Source organism: Leopardus geoffroyi, chromosome B1 (assembly GCF_018350155.1).
Source record: "Leopardus geoffroyi isolate Oge1 chromosome B1, O.geoffroyi_Oge1_pat1.0, whole genome shotgun sequence".
NCBI classification, from domain to species: Eukaryota; Metazoa; Chordata; class Mammalia; order Carnivora; family Felidae; genus Leopardus; species Leopardus geoffroyi.
This window is the reverse complement of record NC_059327.1, coordinates 145,470,193-145,490,604: the sequence shown is the minus strand read 5'-3', so window position 1 is coordinate 145,490,604 and position 20,412 is coordinate 145,470,193. Positions and strand designations below refer to the sequence as shown.

General features: G+C 39.2%; 2 protein-coding genes across 3 annotated transcripts in view; one reads left to right on the top strand and one right to left on the bottom strand.

Annotated features, from left to right (window-relative positions):
- The window catches only part of MTHFD2L (methylenetetrahydrofolate dehydrogenase (NADP+ dependent) 2 like), a 147,236-nt gene that overhangs the window by 77,289 nt on the left and 49,535 nt on the right, over window positions 1-20,412 (top strand). The gene's annotated exons all lie outside the window — the stretch shown is intronic.
- Window positions 19,079-19,763, bottom strand: LOC123595855 (ubiquitin-conjugating enzyme E2 variant 1-like). The gene has a single exon (XM_045473755.1). It carries the CDS (start codon window positions 19,728-19,730, stop codon window positions 19,287-19,289), a length of 444 nt encoding a protein of 147 aa, XP_045329711.1. The 5' UTR covers window positions 19,731-19,763; the 3' UTR covers window positions 19,079-19,286.

Genomic DNA, 20,412 nt, shown 5'->3' with positions numbered 1-20,412 from the left:
GCCCCCCTCATGGCCTTTCTCTTGTGGTACAGTGTGACTTTGGGAGAGGTTACGGAAGGAGAGACACTTAGCTGAAGGGGTTTATTCTCTCAGACCTCTGCCCACCCTTTCAGTCTCCCTCTCCCATTCTAGCCCACACCATCAATGCCACTTGCACGTTAACCTCTGGATACAGAGTGTCGTAGTGGGTGAAAGCTGGTGTTTCGTCCACCAAGCCATCCCCAGAGCCTCCCTGATGCACAATACAGAAGCTTCCTCACAGTGTGAGAGGGTGCTTGACTATTGACTGTTTTCCTGACGTCAGTAATACATCCCTACCGTGAGAACCTAGCAAACATGTACCATAAGCCAGAGTCAACCACAGTTAACAGTTTGGTGTTTGGCCTTCCACTATTTTATGTTTGCATGCAAATGTAAATAGTTACATAGTTCTTTCACACTGCCTGTACCATTTGCATTTTACAGCTCCACACTGTGTACATGTTTCCTCATAAAATGCATTCTTCTGAAACGTGATTTCTTATGGCTTCATAGTATTCTATGCTGCTGGGTAAAATTTATTTATTCAGTTCTTGATGGGGGGACATTTAGATTATTCCCAGTTTTTACTATTATGAACATTGTAGTAAACAACTGTGAACACCTTTGTGAGCACCTGTGATTATTCGCACAAGGAACCTGTAATATCTATTATATTGGTCTTAAGTGCTTTATTTGCTAACGAATGGTTACTTGTATTTTCAAAAACAAAACTAATATTTAAAGCTTTGTGTATAACAAAAACTATATATGTGCATGTAATACCAAGCGATATTTTATGCCTTTCATGGGCGTTGTTAAACAGCCTTACCACACACAAAAGTAATAGACGTGTATTATTTGTAACCCCCTCTGTAGGCCTATCGGCCATTACACATCAGTATGCCACCAGGCCTTAGGGATGCACACAGGAGGATGGCAGGGTGTGGCATAAGGGGGAAGGGACAAGAATCGGAAGCAGGATGTGCATAGAAGCATGGCCTTTAAAGTCAGGAGGATCTGGGTTCGAATCCAGTTTCACCCAGTTCGAATTTAAAAATCACATTTAATTCTCTGGGCTTCATTTGAAACTATTGTAAGATGGAAGTAATAATACCAATGGTACAGGGTGCCATAAGAATTAAGTGCCCAGCACATAAGTGGTGCTAAAGATATGTAGTTTCCCTTCTGTTCAGTCTGACTTTGTGTTGTGACCCTCTGACTAAAATTACAATATGCTTTAAATGAAAATTTGTCATGCAGCACCAAAAGGTCAAGTTGCCGTTACTTTGACACGTGGACTGTAAAAGGTGCGTATGAACTTGTAAATTTTTCCTTGACCCGTGTTATCTTCAAATAAGCAAAAATGCCCTTCCCCCCAAATTGAGCACCTAAGAAGCATCCCAAGGCTTTATTTCTTTTTCTTCATTTTTCCTGAGGCCCTTATAATTTTTTTCTCAACTTGTGATTGCACGGACTTGTGAAAAAAGGGGTTATGATCTTTTCGTCATGAAGTGTTTTTGGCTGATATCAGTATGTGGGAAGCAGAGATTGATCTTTCTTTGGAGGTTCTTTCCTTTACATGTTTTTCTACTTCCTGATTTTCTTGAGTAAAACAAGTGTTGAGCAGCAATATCTAAGGGTACTTCAGTAAAGAGCAATTAGATCAAAGATCTATCTTTATTATGGAGAAATAGAGATTTTCTTTGAAATATATCTTGAATTGTTAAATGATGATGTCATTTAGAGCTAATTCTACTGGGTTGCATATATGTGGATCACAGGGAGGAAGAATCCTTTCAAGATAATGTCTCTAGCCATTGGCATTATCTCTGTTAGATTTTCATGGCCAGGTCTTTAAAAAAATTTACATTATGAAGTATTAAAAATGCGCATCGTTTAAAAATGCACATCAAAGTGAGCAAAAGAACAACGTTAACACCTACCAACCAGATTTTCAAACCTGAATATCATTAGAGATGTTTTTTATTTTTATTTTTTCCAATATATGAAGTTGATTGTCAAATTGGTTTCCATACAACACCCAGTGCTCATCCCAAAAGGTGCCCTCCTCAATACCCATCACCCACCCTCCCCTCCCTCCCACCCCCCATCAACCCTCAGTTTGTTCTCAGTTTTTAAGAGTCTCTTATGTTTTGGCTTAGAGATGTTTTTTAATTTCTACATGCTGTACGTTTCTGCAACTTGTTTTGTTCCGATTAATGTTATTTATTAATTAATTATTAATTAATGTTATGCTATTAGTGTTATGTTCTAGAGGTAGCACTATCTGTATGATACTCAGTTGACTGAGTATCCATTTTCTGTTGATAGATATGCATGTTACTTCTAATTTATTGCTATTACAAACAGTGCTGTGGTATGTAAGTCTGATATATCAACACATATTTTGCCACTGCATATATTAGGCCCTACATCAGGCGCTGGGAAACAAAGATGCATAAAATATAATTCCAGCTCTTGAGAAGTTCGGAGTCTAGCAGAGGAAAAGATGTACAAACAAATTAGCAAAGTACGGTTCACTAACATAATATTAGAGGGGTGTGTGTGTGTGTGTGTGTGTGTGTGTGTGTGTGTCTGTCTGTCTATCCATCATCTAGAAAAAGGGAAATGGAGAAAGAGAGAGAGAGAAACAGAGACCAAGAGAGATAGAGACTGAGGCAGAGAGATAGAGAGACAGAGACCAAGAAGGATGGAGACACACAGAGAGAGGGAAAGACAGAGACAGATATAGAGGAAGAGACCAAAACTGAGACCCAGACCAAGAGCGACAGAGAGAGAGCACCACTGAGGAGGAATGAGCCCTGCTTCACTGGTTCTCAAGATGAACGGATAGAGCTGGGCCCCAGCCACGGCATGAACAGAAAGTCACTGGGCAGAATCTAAGAGAAGGGGACTTCTGGAAGCTTAGAGCTGAAAAACACTATGCACATATCAAAGAAAATATTAGATGCCTGTCAAAATGATAGATGTCTGTCTGCGAGTGGTGAATGATGACGCTGAGTATTTAGGAAAGGCCAGAGAGCAGAATACATGAAGGGATTTGGATTTTATCCTACCAGCTGGGGGCAACTTTTAAATAGTTGTAGGTATTGGAGTAACATAATCATATTTAAATTCTAGAATGGTTACTCTGGTAGCCTCTGGGCAGGGATGGGGCTGGAAGTAGCACTGACGTGGCCCTAAACTAATACAGCAGTAGCTGAAAGTGAGACAGAGAAACAGAAGGTAGACGAGAAAGTTTTTCTGTCTTCGCATCCTGGGCATACGGTGTGACCATTGATGAGGGAGCGCACATAGAGAGGAAGCAGGTTTGGGAGGAGTTGAAGATGGGCGGGGGGCACAAGTTTTGAAGTGTAACAGGATAATAAAAGAGGAGAAGGGGAATGGAAATACAGAGGACCTCGATGAGATATGTGATGAGGGCAGAATAGTGAGAATTACAGGGACAGCATTGAAAGTGACTCCTGCTGTATTGTGACCTCCATTAGCCAGGACCGTGTCTTATTTACCTTTGTAGTTTTTGAACCTAGTGAAGAGCTTTGCACTGGGGACTAGAAGACTCGCTGTGGAATGAAGAAGCTTCCTTCTTTAGAATTCAGGTGCTTGGTTGAAAGTCTTTTTTCCTAGAAGTCGGGGAGGGCCTTCATAGAAGCAGATGATCTCTTTCAGGTCCAGGCAGCCTTAGATTCTCCTTAATACCTTGTTTGGGGCTGTTCCACTTCACGAAGGCTTAATATGGCATTCCATCAGCACCCTTGACTCAGAGCTTGCACCTGCAGAATTCAAAGGTAAGGCAGGGAGGAGGCAGAGAGACAACTGAGAAACGATGACTGTCTTCAGTGACAGAACAGGAAAATATTGTAGCTTTCCCTTCTAGTGTGGGTAACAATATGAGCCCTTCTTTGGTGAAGTCATCATTCCTGTGGTAGATTCCGAGTGTGTGGTATTGTGGGATGTCTCCTCCAAACATGCGTTGACTGGCAGAAAGTGAAATGATTTCATTAGATCTACAGTCGGTCATTATTCGTTGTGGCTTTGCAATAACATCCATTCACCTCATCCAGGAAAAGTGAAAATTGGAAAAAAAAAAAAATTCTGGGATCAAAATGTCACATATCAACACTCGTGTAATTATCCACACAGAGGCGGTGTTTGAAATGGGTGATCTGACTGTGCGCCTGGCTACCTGCTTTAGGTGTGGTTGTTTCCGAAGGGGAGCGATAAGAAGTAAGGAAGCACTCTGTTGGCATAGATCTCCTCAGGCAGCTTTCTATGAAAGTCCTTTCTTTTTACCCATTTATATGGTCAGAGAAAAGTTTCTGGCCCTGGCTCTTCATCCCACACCTAAGTGCATTTACCCCAAATTTATTTCTCACTTGGCTAATTAATAATTGCTTATTTTAGAATGACTTACCCTTGTTACAAAACCTGAGGATTAATGAGTACTATGCATGAATGTGGGCTTTATGCCTGTGGTTGGAACAAATTCAAATACGTCATAGTCCTTCTCTGAGTGTGCCGATTGCAGGTAATTCAGCCTTAATATCCTAACATGTGCCCATTAAATCAAGGTAGTCATCAATATCAGGGATCAGATATCACACTGCAAAAAAAAAAGGCAGGTGCATTTCAATAATACTTCTATTGAGTTTCTATTGCGTTACATAATTCATACTTACACTTATTTTTAAAATAACCAGGATGGTTTCTTGTCTCTATAACACACACACACACACACACACACACACACACGCACACGCACACGCACACACACGCACATGCGCAACACATAGACACACACACGACAAGGGATACATTATAATATACATTCTTCCCAGGATAGCTGGTGAGGATATTTGTGGTGAAATAATGTGGTATTCCATGTCAAAATGAATGAAGATTGCCTCTTGTATACTAAGAGTACCATGAGTTATTTTTGGTCACTAAGATATCACCTCAAACTTTCTTTATTTGAATAAAAAATGATTTGAAGGCATTTCCCCCCTCTTATAAATTTTCCGACTTTTTAGTGGAAGCTCTGCAAAGGAATACTGAGTGGCTTGGAAAGAACTCAGAAATGCCATTCATTTACCATGGGCACTAGATAGTAAACTGGGGTAAATTTCTTCAAATACCAATAAATAGAGTTAAAAACTTGTTTTGGATAGAAGCTTGTGAATGGACATTATCTCAGCTTCCAAAACACTGCATGTAGGAATTTATCCTAAAGAGAATTGTAAGGAGGCTTACTGAGATGATATTCAAAGATCTCCATTACAGATTCATCTCTGACAGCCAAAAGTTGAAAACAGCCTAAGCATCCAACAACATGGGAATATTTACTCTGAATGATGGTCTAGTTATAAAAGGGAATTCTTATGGGCAATTATACTTGAAAATAATTATATTAGATTGCATCTATGATAGAAATCCAAATAGGAACACACACACACACACACACACACACACACACACACACTGACGGAAAAACAAAGAGGGAAGAAAAAGTACAATTTGAATGGAGTAGTTACTTCTGGCGAATGGTTAATAAGTGATAGATAAATGTGGATTCCTTTTTCAGCTTCTCTGAATTCTCCATGTAACTTATCCTCAAGACATATCGATTTTATAATTATGAAGGAAATAAAAAATATTGACATGATTGAGAATCTTACCTGTTCCTGGCAAGATTCTGCCGGCTGTCCGTTTGTCTTCTGAGGCTGTTGACCTTTTACTGTGGAGGAACGGAGGAGCAGTTTGCTAAACTGAAATGGCTCATCTCCTACAAAGTGCCACATATGCTCATTAAGTGGCTTTTCATGGGAGAAAAGAAGAAATGAAAAGAGATGTGACTGGATGAATGGTATGAGGTATAAATTATATCTCAATAAAGCGTATTAAAAAAAGAGAAATGGGAAATGGAAAGAGCTGGGGATGCTGAAACTGAGGGTGATTGTGGCTTTTAAATTCATTTTCAAATATATAGTAGAAAGAAGTCATCTAATTTTCAATTAGCACCAAGAGGACGGAGTGGGGCAAGAATACGAGGGAAAGAGATAGGAACGGAAAAGCTCTCCCTGCCCTCCTTGTAGTTCCTGCCCTCCTTGTAGTTCCTACCTTCTGTCTTGAACATTCCCTGCTGCTGAAGTTCTCCTTGCCTCATGACCCCGGGGCTACTCACATATCATCAATACGTCCTTCTTCTATAGTCAGCTGAGGGCAGATCCAGATTTTTAACTCTAGCAAGCTTTGCAATAAATGCGGGCACATTTATTCATATTTTTTTGCCCTTGTATAAATATTCTATTATTTTTAAAAATGTTTATTTATTTTGAGGGAGAGAGTGTGTGCACACACAAGTCGGGGAGGGGCAGAGAGACAGGGAGAGAATCCCAGGCAGGCTCTACGCTCAGCATAAAACCCTACACCCGCCATGATCTCACCACCATGAGATCACAATCTGAGCTCAAATCAAGAGTCAGACACTTAACCCACTGAGCCACCCAGGCATCCCATTCCCCTTATATAAATATTTTAAACATTAGGAAAACCTATTTAAGTTTCAAATTTATCAGATTTATCTCTAGCACTAGCTAGTTCCTGATGTTTCTTAAAAAGATGTACAAGGATATTAACAGATTTTTTCTATAACATTAAATAATTAACACATTCTCATGTTTCTGAGTATTATGATGTTTAAAAAAATTTGTTTAATGTTTATTTATTTTTGAAGAGAGACAGAGCATGAGTGGGGGAGGGGCAGAGAGAGAGGGAGACACAGAATATGAAGCAGGCTCCAGGCTCTGAGCTGTCAGCACAGAGCCTGACACGGGGCTCAAACCCACAAACCATGAGATCATGACCTGAGCTGAAGTTGGATGCTCAACGAACTGAGCCACCCATGCACCCCTATGATATTTTTTAATGTTTATTTATTTTTGAGAGAGGGAGAGAGAGAGAGAAAGTGCACAAGAACAAGAGAGGGGCAGAGAGAGAGGGAGACAGAGGATCTGAAGCAGGCTCAGTGCTGACAGCAGAGACCCCAGTGTGGGGCTCAAAGTCATGAACCCTGAAATCATGACCTGAGCTGGAGTCCTTCACTTAACTGACTGAGCCACCCAGGCCCTCTGAGATTTTTTTTAATGTAGTGATTATCAAAAAGAAATTTAAAATAATCTTTGAATGGAAAGTTTTCAGTATAGGCATTTCATCATTTTATTTATTTAAAAATCAGTGTTTATAATTTTTATTTCATTTTATTTTTTTAAGATTTTAGTCACAATCTCTACACCCAACACGGGGCTTGAACTTACAACCCCAAGATCAAGTGTCACGTACTCTACCAACTGAGCCAGTCCAGTGCCCCAGTGTTCATAATATTTATTTTAATATTAATAATGGCAAATACTTCTTACGCATTTCTGAAACATTATATTATTTGAATCTCACAACATCCCTAGCAGGTGAGTAAGGTTACTATCCTTGTAGAATAGATGCAAAAAGTTGAGACTTCAAGTGAATTGATTTGTCCGTGGTCATATGAACCAAGACTGCGAACCGCATCTTACTCTAGAGCTTCCAATCTTGATTCTCCATTCTGCTTTTGGCTGTTCCTGCCATGATTTGGGGAAGTGGGGCATGCTTTTATCTTCCTTGTTTATTTGCTTTATCTTACATGCAGGTGCTACAGTAATTGCAAGAGCAGGCATCCAGCATGCAGAGCAGTTTCTTGAGACTTTGTCATTATGTTGGTCACACTCCACGTTGTATTAGTAACACTTTTTTACTAGAACCAAAGGGACAAACTTAAGGCAGACAAAAATCGAGCATGTGTTTGAATTTGCAAATCCTGCAGAGTTGGGGCTATAATTCTATAAGCCTCTGGAGTAAATAACATTTCACATTCATGTATTCAGATAGAAAAAAAAAAAAAAAAAGAAAAAAAACCTTGGCATTTCCCTCAGCTGAGTGGAGTATCACTATATCTTTTTTCTAGTTCTGCTTTTGTGAAACGCAGCCCTGCCATATATGTCCCTTTCATGGGTGGTCATGATGAAGAACATACTCTCGTGGAGTGATGCTCACATTCTTTAGAAATTAATAACCTGTTTAAAGACGGCAAAATTATCCCCTCATCTTCTTCTTTTTTTTTTTTTTTTTTTTGTCAAAGACCCATATCTGTTTCTAGTAAAATATGTGTTTCCGCTGGAAAAACTTAACCTCCTGGTACATTTTTTGTATGACTCTGATGGCCAAGGAATTAATTTATCAAGTCAAGATTTTTTTTTACCCATTATTTGTTTTTGCATATTCATTAAATAGTTCCCTTTTTTTTCTTCAAATTTTTATTTAAATTCTAGTTAGTTAACATTCAGTGCAGTATTGATTTCAGGAGTAGAATTCAGTGATTCATCACTTACATATAATACCCAATGCTTATCTTTTCTTATCATCAAATGTACCTCATTAGGGATTCTGGCCTATAAACTCTAGATGGAAACTAGTTGGTATATTGCTAATCCTAGAATAATTATGTAAAGAAAAGAAAGCTTCCCCCCAACCTCAAAGAGACAAAAAATAATGATTCACTAATTATGACATTGGTTTCCTAAAAGTAGCGGAGATCATTGTCCCAATACAATAGTGGCTAAAACAGGTCAAATCAGGGCAATTTTAGTTCATTTATATGTGATCCTTTCAGCAAAATTTGTTTTTTACCCAACCGTAATGGCTAGAGATACTCAGAAACTAAATTGAATGGCTGGAATTGCCAAAAGGAGATTATCAATAACATTTATTTTTGAAAATTAATTATACCTTGATTTTTTTTTTTTTGGAGAAAAAATAAGAGGTTTGAAGTGACTCATAAAAAAAAGACAGACGTTTTATTTACATAGAAAGAAGGTCACTTACAGTCATTTATTGTTAGTAAAGCTGTGTATAACACAAGATTCGTATTGTGTTTGAGATTTTCATTAGAAAACTGAGAAGCCAAAGGCAGTTGTCATTCATTGAATGCTGCTGTATGCCAGGCAGCATGCTCTGTGCTTTCCTCTACTTAATTTTACTTTTACAGCAAACCTAGGCCAAGGGGTAGGAAGTGTTATGGTGCTTATTTTTGTAAATGTGGAATATAATCTTACCATTAGTGTAAGATCACACAATTTATAGTTGTCAAGGTGGAGATCTGTTTGCCTCCAGGGTCTGAGTTCTTTCCAATGAGTCAGATGGCATGCTTGTGCAGACCAGATGGCCAAGCTGACTACCTGCAGGGTAACTGCTAGTTCCCAATGTCGAGTTGTCAATATCATTCTGTTTTCCCACATGAAGAATTACTCAGACCTTACTGAGTCCTGTTATGCCACATGGAGCGGAGTAACTAGCATACATCCACATTTCCCCCTGGGATTTGGGATTTGGAACTCCTGGAATTTCCACTCATTTCTCTTTCCCCTCCTGCTGTCCTTGCTGTCGCAGCCGGGTAAGACACTCCCAAGACCTGCAGAGACACTTCGAGCTGTTTCACCTTCTTGTTCCTTCTCTATAGCCCTGCAGTGCCAGCCAAGCCAATTAAATGATAAAGCACAAATGAGAGAAACTTTTCAATGTTTACTGTCCTCTTGGAGGCTCTTTCCTCCCGACTACCAAGAGAAAAGAAATTTATCTCATAAAGAATACTTCGAGGGGCGCCTGGATGGCTCAGTCGGTTAAGCGTCTGCCTCTTGGTTTCAGCTCAGGTCATGACCTCACGGTTCCTGAGTTCGAGCCCTGCCTGGGGCTCTCCGTTAACAGTGCGGAACCTGCTTGGGATTCTCTGTCCCCCTCTTTCTCTGTCCCTCCCCTGCTAGCTCTCTACCTCTCTCAAAATAAAAAAATAAATAAATAAACAAACAAACAAACATTAAAAAAATACTTTGAATTCTGAGGATTTATCTGTTATCTGAAGATGCCCGATATGTGATTACTGAACTGTATTCAATTGCCTTCTCCTATTAACTCCTCTTTACCAAGTTCAGGTATCCAGGACAGAAGCCTTGATAATTCTCCTATTTTCCAATGGGACTCTTTCCCTTTTGTCTTTCTCCCAATTAGATTAATGTGCCACCTCCAAGGATGGACACATCAAGCTGGTGTAAAGCTACACTCTACCTCCCTCCCTTTATCAACCCAACACATTTATTGAGTGCCTAGTAGGGCCAGGAACTGTTAGGTGCCTGGTTGCACAACGAAACTACTTCGTTTCTACCTTCACGGAGCTTATAGTTTAAATAGATATTAATCAAGTAACAACATGCAAATGTAATGGCAAAATTTGAAAATTGGTGAGGAAATGCAGGGCCACAGATGCATATATAGACAGGGACTTGACCTACTATCAAGATCAGTGTAGCCCCAGAGGACATCCCAGAGGAAATGGCTATTTGACTGGCATATGCTTTTCAAGGGTGTGTTAATAATTGGCAAGAAAGACCCTTGCAGTTTTCTTTCCCTTTACCACCTTCAGCTAGTACATCTGGTATATATATATATATATATTTTAAATGTTTATTATTTAATTTTGAGAGAGAAAGCGAGTGAGGGTGAACAGGGGAGGGGCAGAGAGAGCGTCTAGAAAGAGGATCTGAAGTAGGCTCTGTGCTCTCAGCACAGAGCCCGATGTGAGGCTCAAACTCACGAACCAAGAGATCACAACCTGAGCCAAAGTCGGATGCCCAACTGGCTGAGCCACCCAGGCGTCCCATCTGGTACATTTTTATTGCAGTGTGTTTCAGTTTTACAAGTCTGTTCCACACAGTGCATTCGCGTCCCCTGGATACAGGGGCTCTGTCAGTGACCCTCGAACTTGCAATTGTCAGCCGAATGTCTCCTCACGCTCCTGGTAGACTGCCTGGGGAGGGGGCTGTTATGGCAGCACAGGAACTTTCCCACAAAGTCTTGAAGCTTTCTCAAACCCACTTTTGTGGATTTTGTTCATTCTTTAAAATGAATATTGGCCCTTTTTTGGTATGTAGTGTCATCTTGTTTTTAATGAGCATTTTTTATTTTAATTAAAAAACGATCCCTGTGATTTCCTTGCTTTCATCTCAGACCTTTTCAGAGCACCATGCTCTGCATATTTTTAGTGTTTCTAAACAAATATGAACACGTTGCCCCTATTTTTTGTTTGGTCCTTACATCACAAAGCATGTAATAAACAACTAGCAATTCTCCGAAAACAAAGCTGTAGGCAGGGTAACAGAGCCACCCATTAAATCCCTAAGAGAACAGAGAGCTTTCTTCATTTTCTCAAAGTGCTCATCCTTTGCTGACTTTGGCCTACACCCCAAGCTCCTCTATGGCAGTGGACTCTCTGAGGTTTGGCCTTGGTCACTGTTTAATGATAGTGTTTTTATGCTTCGTGGAGGACCAGAATTAAAAATGACACCATTCAGTTTGTTGATAGGCGTGACAGAACAATCTTGTTACTATTTGTTTCAACTGTTGTTACATGATTATATGATTAAGGCCACTCCTTATTTGTCGGGGGTGGGTGGGGTCTCCAGTGAAGGGTGCGATCATTAGTTATATTTATCAACACAGTCTTTCCAATCTGTTGGGAAGTTATATGAACTTTAGACCAGAAAGATGGATGGGGTGGGGAGGTCTGTGCCTGCTGATAGAGACAGATCCTTCTATGGAAAGCTTTGCAGGAAATGAATCAACGGTCTGCTCTTGTTAGTGGGAAGGGAGATATCAAAGCAAAGACTAACAGTGGGTACAAAAGGCACCCGGGGCAGTTATAGTAGTTATGGTAGTTATGTACTAGCCCTTTAGGTTAGGCGATAGTTTGATAGAAATCAAAATGTGGCAAAAAAGAGTGTTTCTGCTGTAAGCTTGACAGCTTCCCAATATAACATTTTCTTCTCATGAGATCAATGGTGATATTAACAGATAGGATATTTTTATTGTATAATAATAGGTGACAACATTTGGAAGATCTGCCTAACTCCATGAAGTAATGTTTTCCAAATAAGCAATGCATGATATCACTAAATCCATTCAAAATGCAGGATAGACCACTATTGGACTTCAGTATTACAGAGTATGGAGAGCTTATTGAAATGGCTTCAGTTCCACATTGAAACTGATCTTTGAGAAATTATTCCTTGTCATGTTTTGCCATACATTCAAAGAAAGACAACCACAGTCATCTTAAAAGGCTAATACAACACTTCGCCCTTTTCCAACTATGTATGGGTGTGGGGCCAAATACAGAAGCAGATATGAGAATCCAGCCGTCTTCTACTAAGCTGGACGTTAAAAGATTATCAAAATTATAAAACAGTGCCTCTCTTCTCACTTTTTTTTTTTTTTTTTTTTAGTTTTAGGATATATAGTTATTTTAAATAAATTTTATTGCTATTTTAACATGTAATAGGTTTATTAATGTCTTTTTTTTTCCCGCAGAATTAAGGAGATATTTAAATAATCTATCAGTTTAAATTGCTTATGTGGTACAATCAATGGATGTAAGTTGCATAAGCAAAACTCTTTGGGGTCTTCAGTAATTTCTAAGAATGGAAAGTAGTCTTGAAACCAAAAAGTTTCTCAAACCACTAATTTGCCTAGTAACACCCTTTCCATGCATGTCTCTGTTCAAATGGCATATGTTTAGAGACACCTATCTAAAAATAGCAATCTTTTAGTTTTGTTTCCTGCACTTATCATCAGCAGACATTGTATTATGTATCTATGTATTTATTAGCTATTCTGTCTATGAAAATGTCGGTTCTATTAGGGAACAGAGTTTTGTCTGTCTTGTCCATTACCTTATCTCCTTCACCTACTATAGTACCTGGCACATCGTGGCTCTTCAGCAAATATCTGTTGAAATAATGAAAATATTTCCTATGTGGATATTTTCCCTGTAGTACTAAAGCTTTAGAGATGCCATGTGTAATTCTTTTTGATTATGCCTCACACTTTTGCCGTTGTTTTGAGTCTCTTTTGGGTTTTTATACTACCAAACACATCCAATCAGTTTTTACACAGTGTTCTCTTCTGCTTCAACCCCCTTATCACCCTCTTCCCACAACACGTTCATATGGGTATGAGATTCCATATTTCCTGCCAAGAACAGCTGCCACCATGGCCAGACATGGTCTCTTGACTACACATCTCATCCTAGGTATGCTGGAGCCCTCAAGGGAGAAGTACGTGATGTTCTATTGCAAAATGGAAAAGAATGCCTCTTTGCAGCACTCTTTCTGAGAGGGCACAAAACTTACCGTACAGTTTTTTTAATGTTTATTTATTTTTGAGAGAGAGACAGAGACAGAGACAGTGTGAGTAGGGGAGGGGCAGAGAGAGAGAGAGAGAGAGAGAGAGAATCTGAAGCAGGCTCCAGGCTCTGAGCTGTCAGCGCAGAGCCTGATTCAGGGCTTGAACTCACAAACTGTGAGATCGTGACCTGAGCTGAAATCAGAGGCTTAACCGACTGAGCCACCCAGACATGCCTACTGTGGGATTTTTAAGGAAAAAGCCCTTGCCATTGTTTATTTGTGGCTTCTCCCTCTCCAGTGGCCCTGAATGGACTCTGTGGGAGAATGTAGAGCCCAATCTGAATTAAGAACACGAAGATCTACTTAGGCTCATCTCTCCCCTAACAATAAATACTATGCTGGCATAAGCCCATCTGTACACCTGACTTCTTTCTTTAGAGCAGGATCTCAACCTTGGCCGCATACTTGAACCAACTGAGGAACTTCAAAGTGCTGATACCTATGCTGCACCCACAGAAATTCTGACAGCAGCCTATCAGTGAGGATATTTAAAGCTCCCCAGATGATTCTAATGTGCATACCTGGGTGGGTTGTCCCTCAGAGGCTCCTCAGTCCTCTCCACAGGGACTCTGTCATGCCTATCCCTCTGGATCGTTGGATACACCCAGCCATAGTTTTTCCCCTCCCCCAAGAATTGAATGTTTCATGAAACTAGTAATTACTACTTCTGGTAATTTCAATGGAGAAACAAGTCTCTTGCTAATTCAGGATATACCTGAACTGGAATGGGATCAATTGAATGAGAATCAGCCTTTCTCTTCTCCTAAGTGCACAGTGGGAAATAAAATATCTTCTGTATCATGTGGTGGTCGTATTCAAACTGAGACATCATCTCCAGTCACTGCCTTAAACACACACCCTAGACTAACAACCTTAAACTCTTTTCCATTTCCTTAAACCTATGAAGTTCATTGGAAGTTCATATTTGTTTGTAGAGCTGGGTACCTCTCTTTAGAACAGCTTTTCTCACCCTTTTGCCTTACACACTTCAAGGCATCTCAGAATCATCACAGTCCACTGGAAAATAAACCTTCACTACCACAGGCGAGGGTAGAGGTTCCCTCCCTGATTGATTTTCCTCCACATCCTGCACATTTCTACATCACAGTGCCATATTCTGTTACAGTTGCCTGACTCTCTTGTTTGATCATGAACCCCTAAAAACAGACCATGTATTTTTCTTAATTTTTGAATAATAAGCATCCATACAGAGCATAATGCATAACAAACCATCAATAAGTGCCTGTTAAGTAGATGAATGACAGGCGAATAAGTGTGTTATATGTTGGGAATAATTAATTAGTAAATATTTTATGAAATATTTATTCTTTTTTTTTCTTTTTTTTTTTTTAAATTTTTTTTTTCCAACATTTATTTATTTTTGGGACAGAGAGAGACAGAGCATGAACGGGGGAGGGGCAGAGAGAGAGGGAGACACAGAATCGGAAACAGGCTCCAGGCTCTGAGCCATCAGCCCAGAGCCCGACGCGGGGCTCGAACTCCCGGACCGCGAGATCGTGACCTGGCTGAAGTCGGACGCTCAACCGACTGTGCCACCCAGGCGCCCCTGAAATATTTATATCCAAAGTGTTCTTAGGGAGTAGATATTCATAACTCGTATTTTGCATGTGATATCCAAATAGTCATATGTTTATCTTGGGTCATACTCCTACATGCATACATATACATTCTTATGTACCACATCCCAGATCTAAGAATTCCTGACTTTAATTCAGTGCCCTGGCTGTTTAGAATTTTCTGCAGGTTTTTTTGTTGATGTTGTGCTTCTCGACTTTGATTTTGGTTGGTTAAAAATGGTTTAGGTGCTGCTATGTGACAAAGTACTCTCCTGAATATAAGTCAGATATTTGCGGGGAGTGCTTACGTTCTTGGGTTGTCCAGTTACCACAACTCATGCGATCTCCCTAATGGTTGAAACTATACCCACTGACATGCCATAGTAAATGCTCAAGTATTTCCTTTGAAATACATGAGATCACTAATATAGCACAACATATAGTAAGGTGAATTGCATAGTACTTGCACTTAACCTATATAAATTTTTAAAGCAACAGAAAGAGTAAAAAATATGAGTGAGAAATAGTATTTTAAATAATGCAGGCTATATTACGTGGCATTCTATTTAATTAGGTTATGCCTAAGAGTGAACATAAAATAGAAATATGAATATGCTCTGCCTTCTTACAGTCTCAGTTCCTATGTGTCTCTTAGAACTCAGGCATCGTGCTGCATTGTATGTGAGTTTGGAGATGAAAGATATGGTTTATTTTTCATTCAATATGTCCCCTAAACCTGAGCCAGCCATCACCTCTGTTATCAACCAGAGAAACTGATCTGATCAAGTACTGAAGAGAAAAACCAGTCATGTTGGATTCACTGAGAGGCAGTAGATTGTTTTCCAGCATAGTACCCTTAAAATTTTTTATCATTTCAAAACCTACTTCTCCATTAGGTAAGATTTTTCTGTATGTATGGGAAATTATATTTCTGCATATTTTATGACTTATAGATGCTGTATATATTATATTGTTGATAATATAGAAATTTTAAAAAAGTTTATTCATTTTGAGAGAGACAGAGACAGAGACAGCATGAGCGGGGGAGAGGCAGAGAGAGACAGAGAATCCCAAGCAGGCTCTGCCCTGTCAGCACAGGGCCCAGTGCGGGGCTGAAACTCACAAAACCATGAAATCATGACCTGAGCTGAAACCAAGAGTTGGACGCTTAACCGACTGAGTCACCCAGGTGCCCCAGATAATATAGAACATTTTGTGTAAAGAAATTATTTGTATGATTTTCTGGTCAATAATGGTGCATTGAGTACATGCTGAAAGTCACCCTATCCTATCTGCTACAAGCTCAAACATCAGAGCAAAACATTTTTTAAATTAATAAACATAGTTTTTCTAGAAAACAAGAAAGAGAGATCTCTGTAGACTGGAGTAAGTATATTTCCCTAAAAGAAACAAGCAATGGGGAACAAATAAAGTTCAGAACAGTCTGAGCTGTGAAGTCAGTCCATAGGCAGGAAAGGGTTGGGACCCAGGTGAATGCTGGGGAAAAGGCTCTGGCATCTTTATGCCCACACAAGTTGTGTACATAACTCAGGGCCACATGTGTGCAACTTGTGTAAAACCGCGTGCTGGGAAAGATGCCACCTGCTTTCTATTCTCTCAGCTGAGCTTAGGATAGCAGTACCTCCTGCCATTTAGCTTGGGTCTCTTGTAGCACAGCTTGTATAGATATGGGAGTCTGGAGCTGAGCCTTAGCAGGAGCAAGTCTGGAAATGGAACTTGAAGAGTGCAGCCCTGAGTGCCAGGCTTGCAGGGGAGTCAGACTGCCAATAGAGCCTATGCAGAGGCCACCACAGACTTGCTGTAAGAGATGCCCTAGGAGGCCCTCGGAGGAGATATCCCATGGAAAATGACTACATAGGCACTTCACAAAGACAATATGGACAGACAGCAAACTTGGTGAACAGAAAAGCTGACCGTGAGGAAAATAGGCATATGAGCACAACCAAAAAAAGACTTCAAAATAAGCACTTTTTTATTTTTTAATGTATTTATTTTATTTTTGAGAGACAGAGAGAGAGCGAGAGCAGGGGAAGGGCAGAGAGAGAGGGAGACAGAGGACTGAAGCAGGCTCTGTGCTGACATGGGGCTCAAACTCACAAACTGTGAGATCATGACCTGAGCCAAAGTCAGAGGTTTAATTGACTGAACCACCCAAGCACCCGCAGAATAAGCACTTTTGATGCCATTAGCAAGATAAGAGATTATAGCCATGAGAGGACAATGAAACTTTAAAAACAAGAATATGGGATTATGCAACAAGAACAGATAATTGTGAAAAATAAATTATTAGAAACACTGAAGATAAAAATATAGTTATTGAAATTAAAAATAAAACTATAAAAGTAGACTGAATACAGCGAACATAGCAGAAAAATGAACCCACTGGGATAATAAAATGAACTTATCCCACAATTTAACACAAAGAATTGAAGAGCTAGAAAATATGGTTTGGAGTATGGCTTATAAATTAAGAAACTCCTCAAGGAAAGGACAGTAGGCATAATGTAGACAACATCTCAAAGGAAGATTGATAATTTTATGAATCTAAAGACAGATAGGAGTTTGAAAAAATTTGCTAAGAAATATTAAAGCGCAATATTTATACTTAGACACGTAGTATTAAAACTTCAGTACATTCCCCGGGCGCCTGGGTGGCTCAGTCGGTTAAGCGGCCAACTTCGGCTCAGGTTATGATCTCGCGGTCCGTGAGTTCAAGCCCCGCGTCAGGCTCTTTCTGACAGCTCAGAGCCTGGAGCCTGTTTCAGATTCTGTGTCTCCCTCTCTCTCTGACCCTCCCCCATTCATGCTCTGTCTCTCTCTGTCTCAAAAATAAAATAAATGTTAAAAAAAAATTAAAAAAACTTCAGTACATTACCAATCCTAAGATTTACAAGGGTAAAAGAGAGTATCTACAAATGAACAAGGATCTGACTGAAGACTGATTACTTATCAATGGCTTTGGATGCCAGAAAACCATAGAGTAATATTTTCAAAAATTTTAGGAGAAAATGTTTTAATTTAGAAATTTGTACCTAGCCAAACTATCACTCAGAAGTGATAGTGAAATAAAGAAATTTCCAGGTATATAAGGACTCAGAAAGTTTATCGCCTTTAGAATGAGTCTCCCAGACAGTAGTAGAAGATAAGATGTAAAAGTGAGCTCTCCTCTAAAAATATGTCTGTCTGAGTGCTGACTGTATAAAATAACATTAATCATTCAATTTAACGTGGTTGATAAGTTGGAAATAAAATTCCCAATCAACAATATTACACGATTTGCATGGAGAAAGATTGTGAAAGGTGAGTAAAAGTATGGGACCAAGAAAACCGCATCAGTTCAGATCTTCAGAGTGTCTGGCTCTTCTTTGAAACTCACTGTCCCCACCCTCAGGTCTGGAGGAGTGGCTCAGAGATTTTGTCTAGGGGGAAAGTCAGTCTGTAAGAACAGAGAGCAACATAGTTCTTTCTAAGGGAAATGACTTTATCTAGAGTGATTGTAAGGAAGTTCTAGCCTAAAGGCATTGTTAAAAATTGTGGAGATTTTGGTGGTAGACAACTTGAGAGGAGGCTGATAGTCCTTCAGAGCAACTTGTTAAACCACAGATCAGCTCTATGTTTAATGGAGAAAAACAAGGAAAAATAAAGCAAAGACAATACCTCCTGCCAGTAGAACAAAAGACTGGCCTCAAAGACTATCCCTCTAAGGAAGTTTAAATCTAACTGAATCAGACTGTAGAGCAATTCATTCCCCCAAGGTATTCTTGAGACAATGGAGCAAGCAATTGACAATTAGTGGAGCCCACAAACTGGGTATGATACCAAGAGAGGAAGACTGACTAAAATAAATTTATAATCTGTACTAGAATACACCAAAATTTTCATGGACATATGTAAAGTAGTCATTAGGAGCAAAGTTAGGGGCAAGAAAAGGAAAAAAAAAAGAGAGAGAGAGAGAGAGAGAGAGAGAGAGAGAAATGGCACAGAAAAGAACATCAGAAAATTTTTCATTGTGTATAACTATGAGATTGTGAAACATTTTATAATAAAAAAATATATATATAAATTTATACCACTAAATTTAAAACCTAGATACTATTTTTATTTATTTATTTTTTGTTATAGCACAACTTATATATTTTAAATGGACAAAAAAATTAGTATCGTTTACAGTATCTTAAGATAAATTGCCTTTGAATGGGAGCTTCCTTTCCAGTACTTTGAGGTCTACAAGACGTATCTAGAAAATTTACTACTGTGGAAAATGAAGACTGCTTAAATCGAATGGGAGGGGCGTAGGGGGAGGGCCTGTGGTTTTTCTTTTTGATTAATTGCTGTAACACTGTCCTTTGGGCGGCTGAGGGAGTTTCATGTTTTCTTTAGACATCATTAGGCGCCGGAGCTCTTGCAGGACGACTTTGATGCTATATGAATTCTGCCATTTTGCTAGCACTGATATGGCTCTTGGGTCCACCACTCCATTAGAACTATTAACTACATTCATATTAATTTTTGTTACAAATCTTACAAAGGGGGGTGCTTCTGGGTATTTAGGTCCACATTCTATTTTAAGGCTGTATATTCGGTTTTCATAAATTGTTCTTGGAGGCCCAATTATCATCCCTGTCCATCTTGTAAGTGTCATGTCTTCGTCATCTTCTAGACCCCAGCTAACTGTGCCATCTCCTACTCCTTTCTGGCGTTCTTCCAGTTCTTCCAACAGTCGAAAATTGCGAGGGACTTTTATTCCCGAGCCCGTGGTGGCTGCCATCTTGCGTCGCTGTCGCTCGAAGGCCGGCCCCTTCTTCCCCTAGATACTATTTTTAAACCTAAGGGGGAAAAATGGCCAAAACTAACTCAAGGAGTAGGAACTCTGATTAAGCTATTAAATATTTTAAAAATAGAAATGGTAGAGTTCTTCATATTAAAAAATATAAGTAGTAAATGATTTTGAGAAAATTTCTATTCTTTAAAGAATACATAATTGTGTCTTATACAAACTGATTTGTGGGAAGAGAAGAAAGGGAAAGGAGAAGAGGAGAGGAAATTTAAAAACCCAGAAACACACACATATACATATATGAAATAAGGTATGGTCATTAAACACTGAGGGAAATAATTCAATATAATAGTGTTAGAACAACTGACTTCCCATTTAGGAAAAAAAATTCCAATTAGATTCTTATCCTACCCTATATGTAAAAATTAATTATGGATGGAATAGGAGAATAAAGTAATAATAATAAATAAAATAAGTTATTGGAGAATTTAACAGGAAAATATCTTCATGAGTTAAGAGCAGGTAAAACTTCCTTGGAAAAGATACACACAAACACACAGATACAAACAGAAGTGAAAATCAGCAAAATCTTGACACAATTCAACACATTAAATTTTTAAAACCTATAGAACAAGGTGCCCATTAAACGAAGTTAAAATACAAGCATTATATT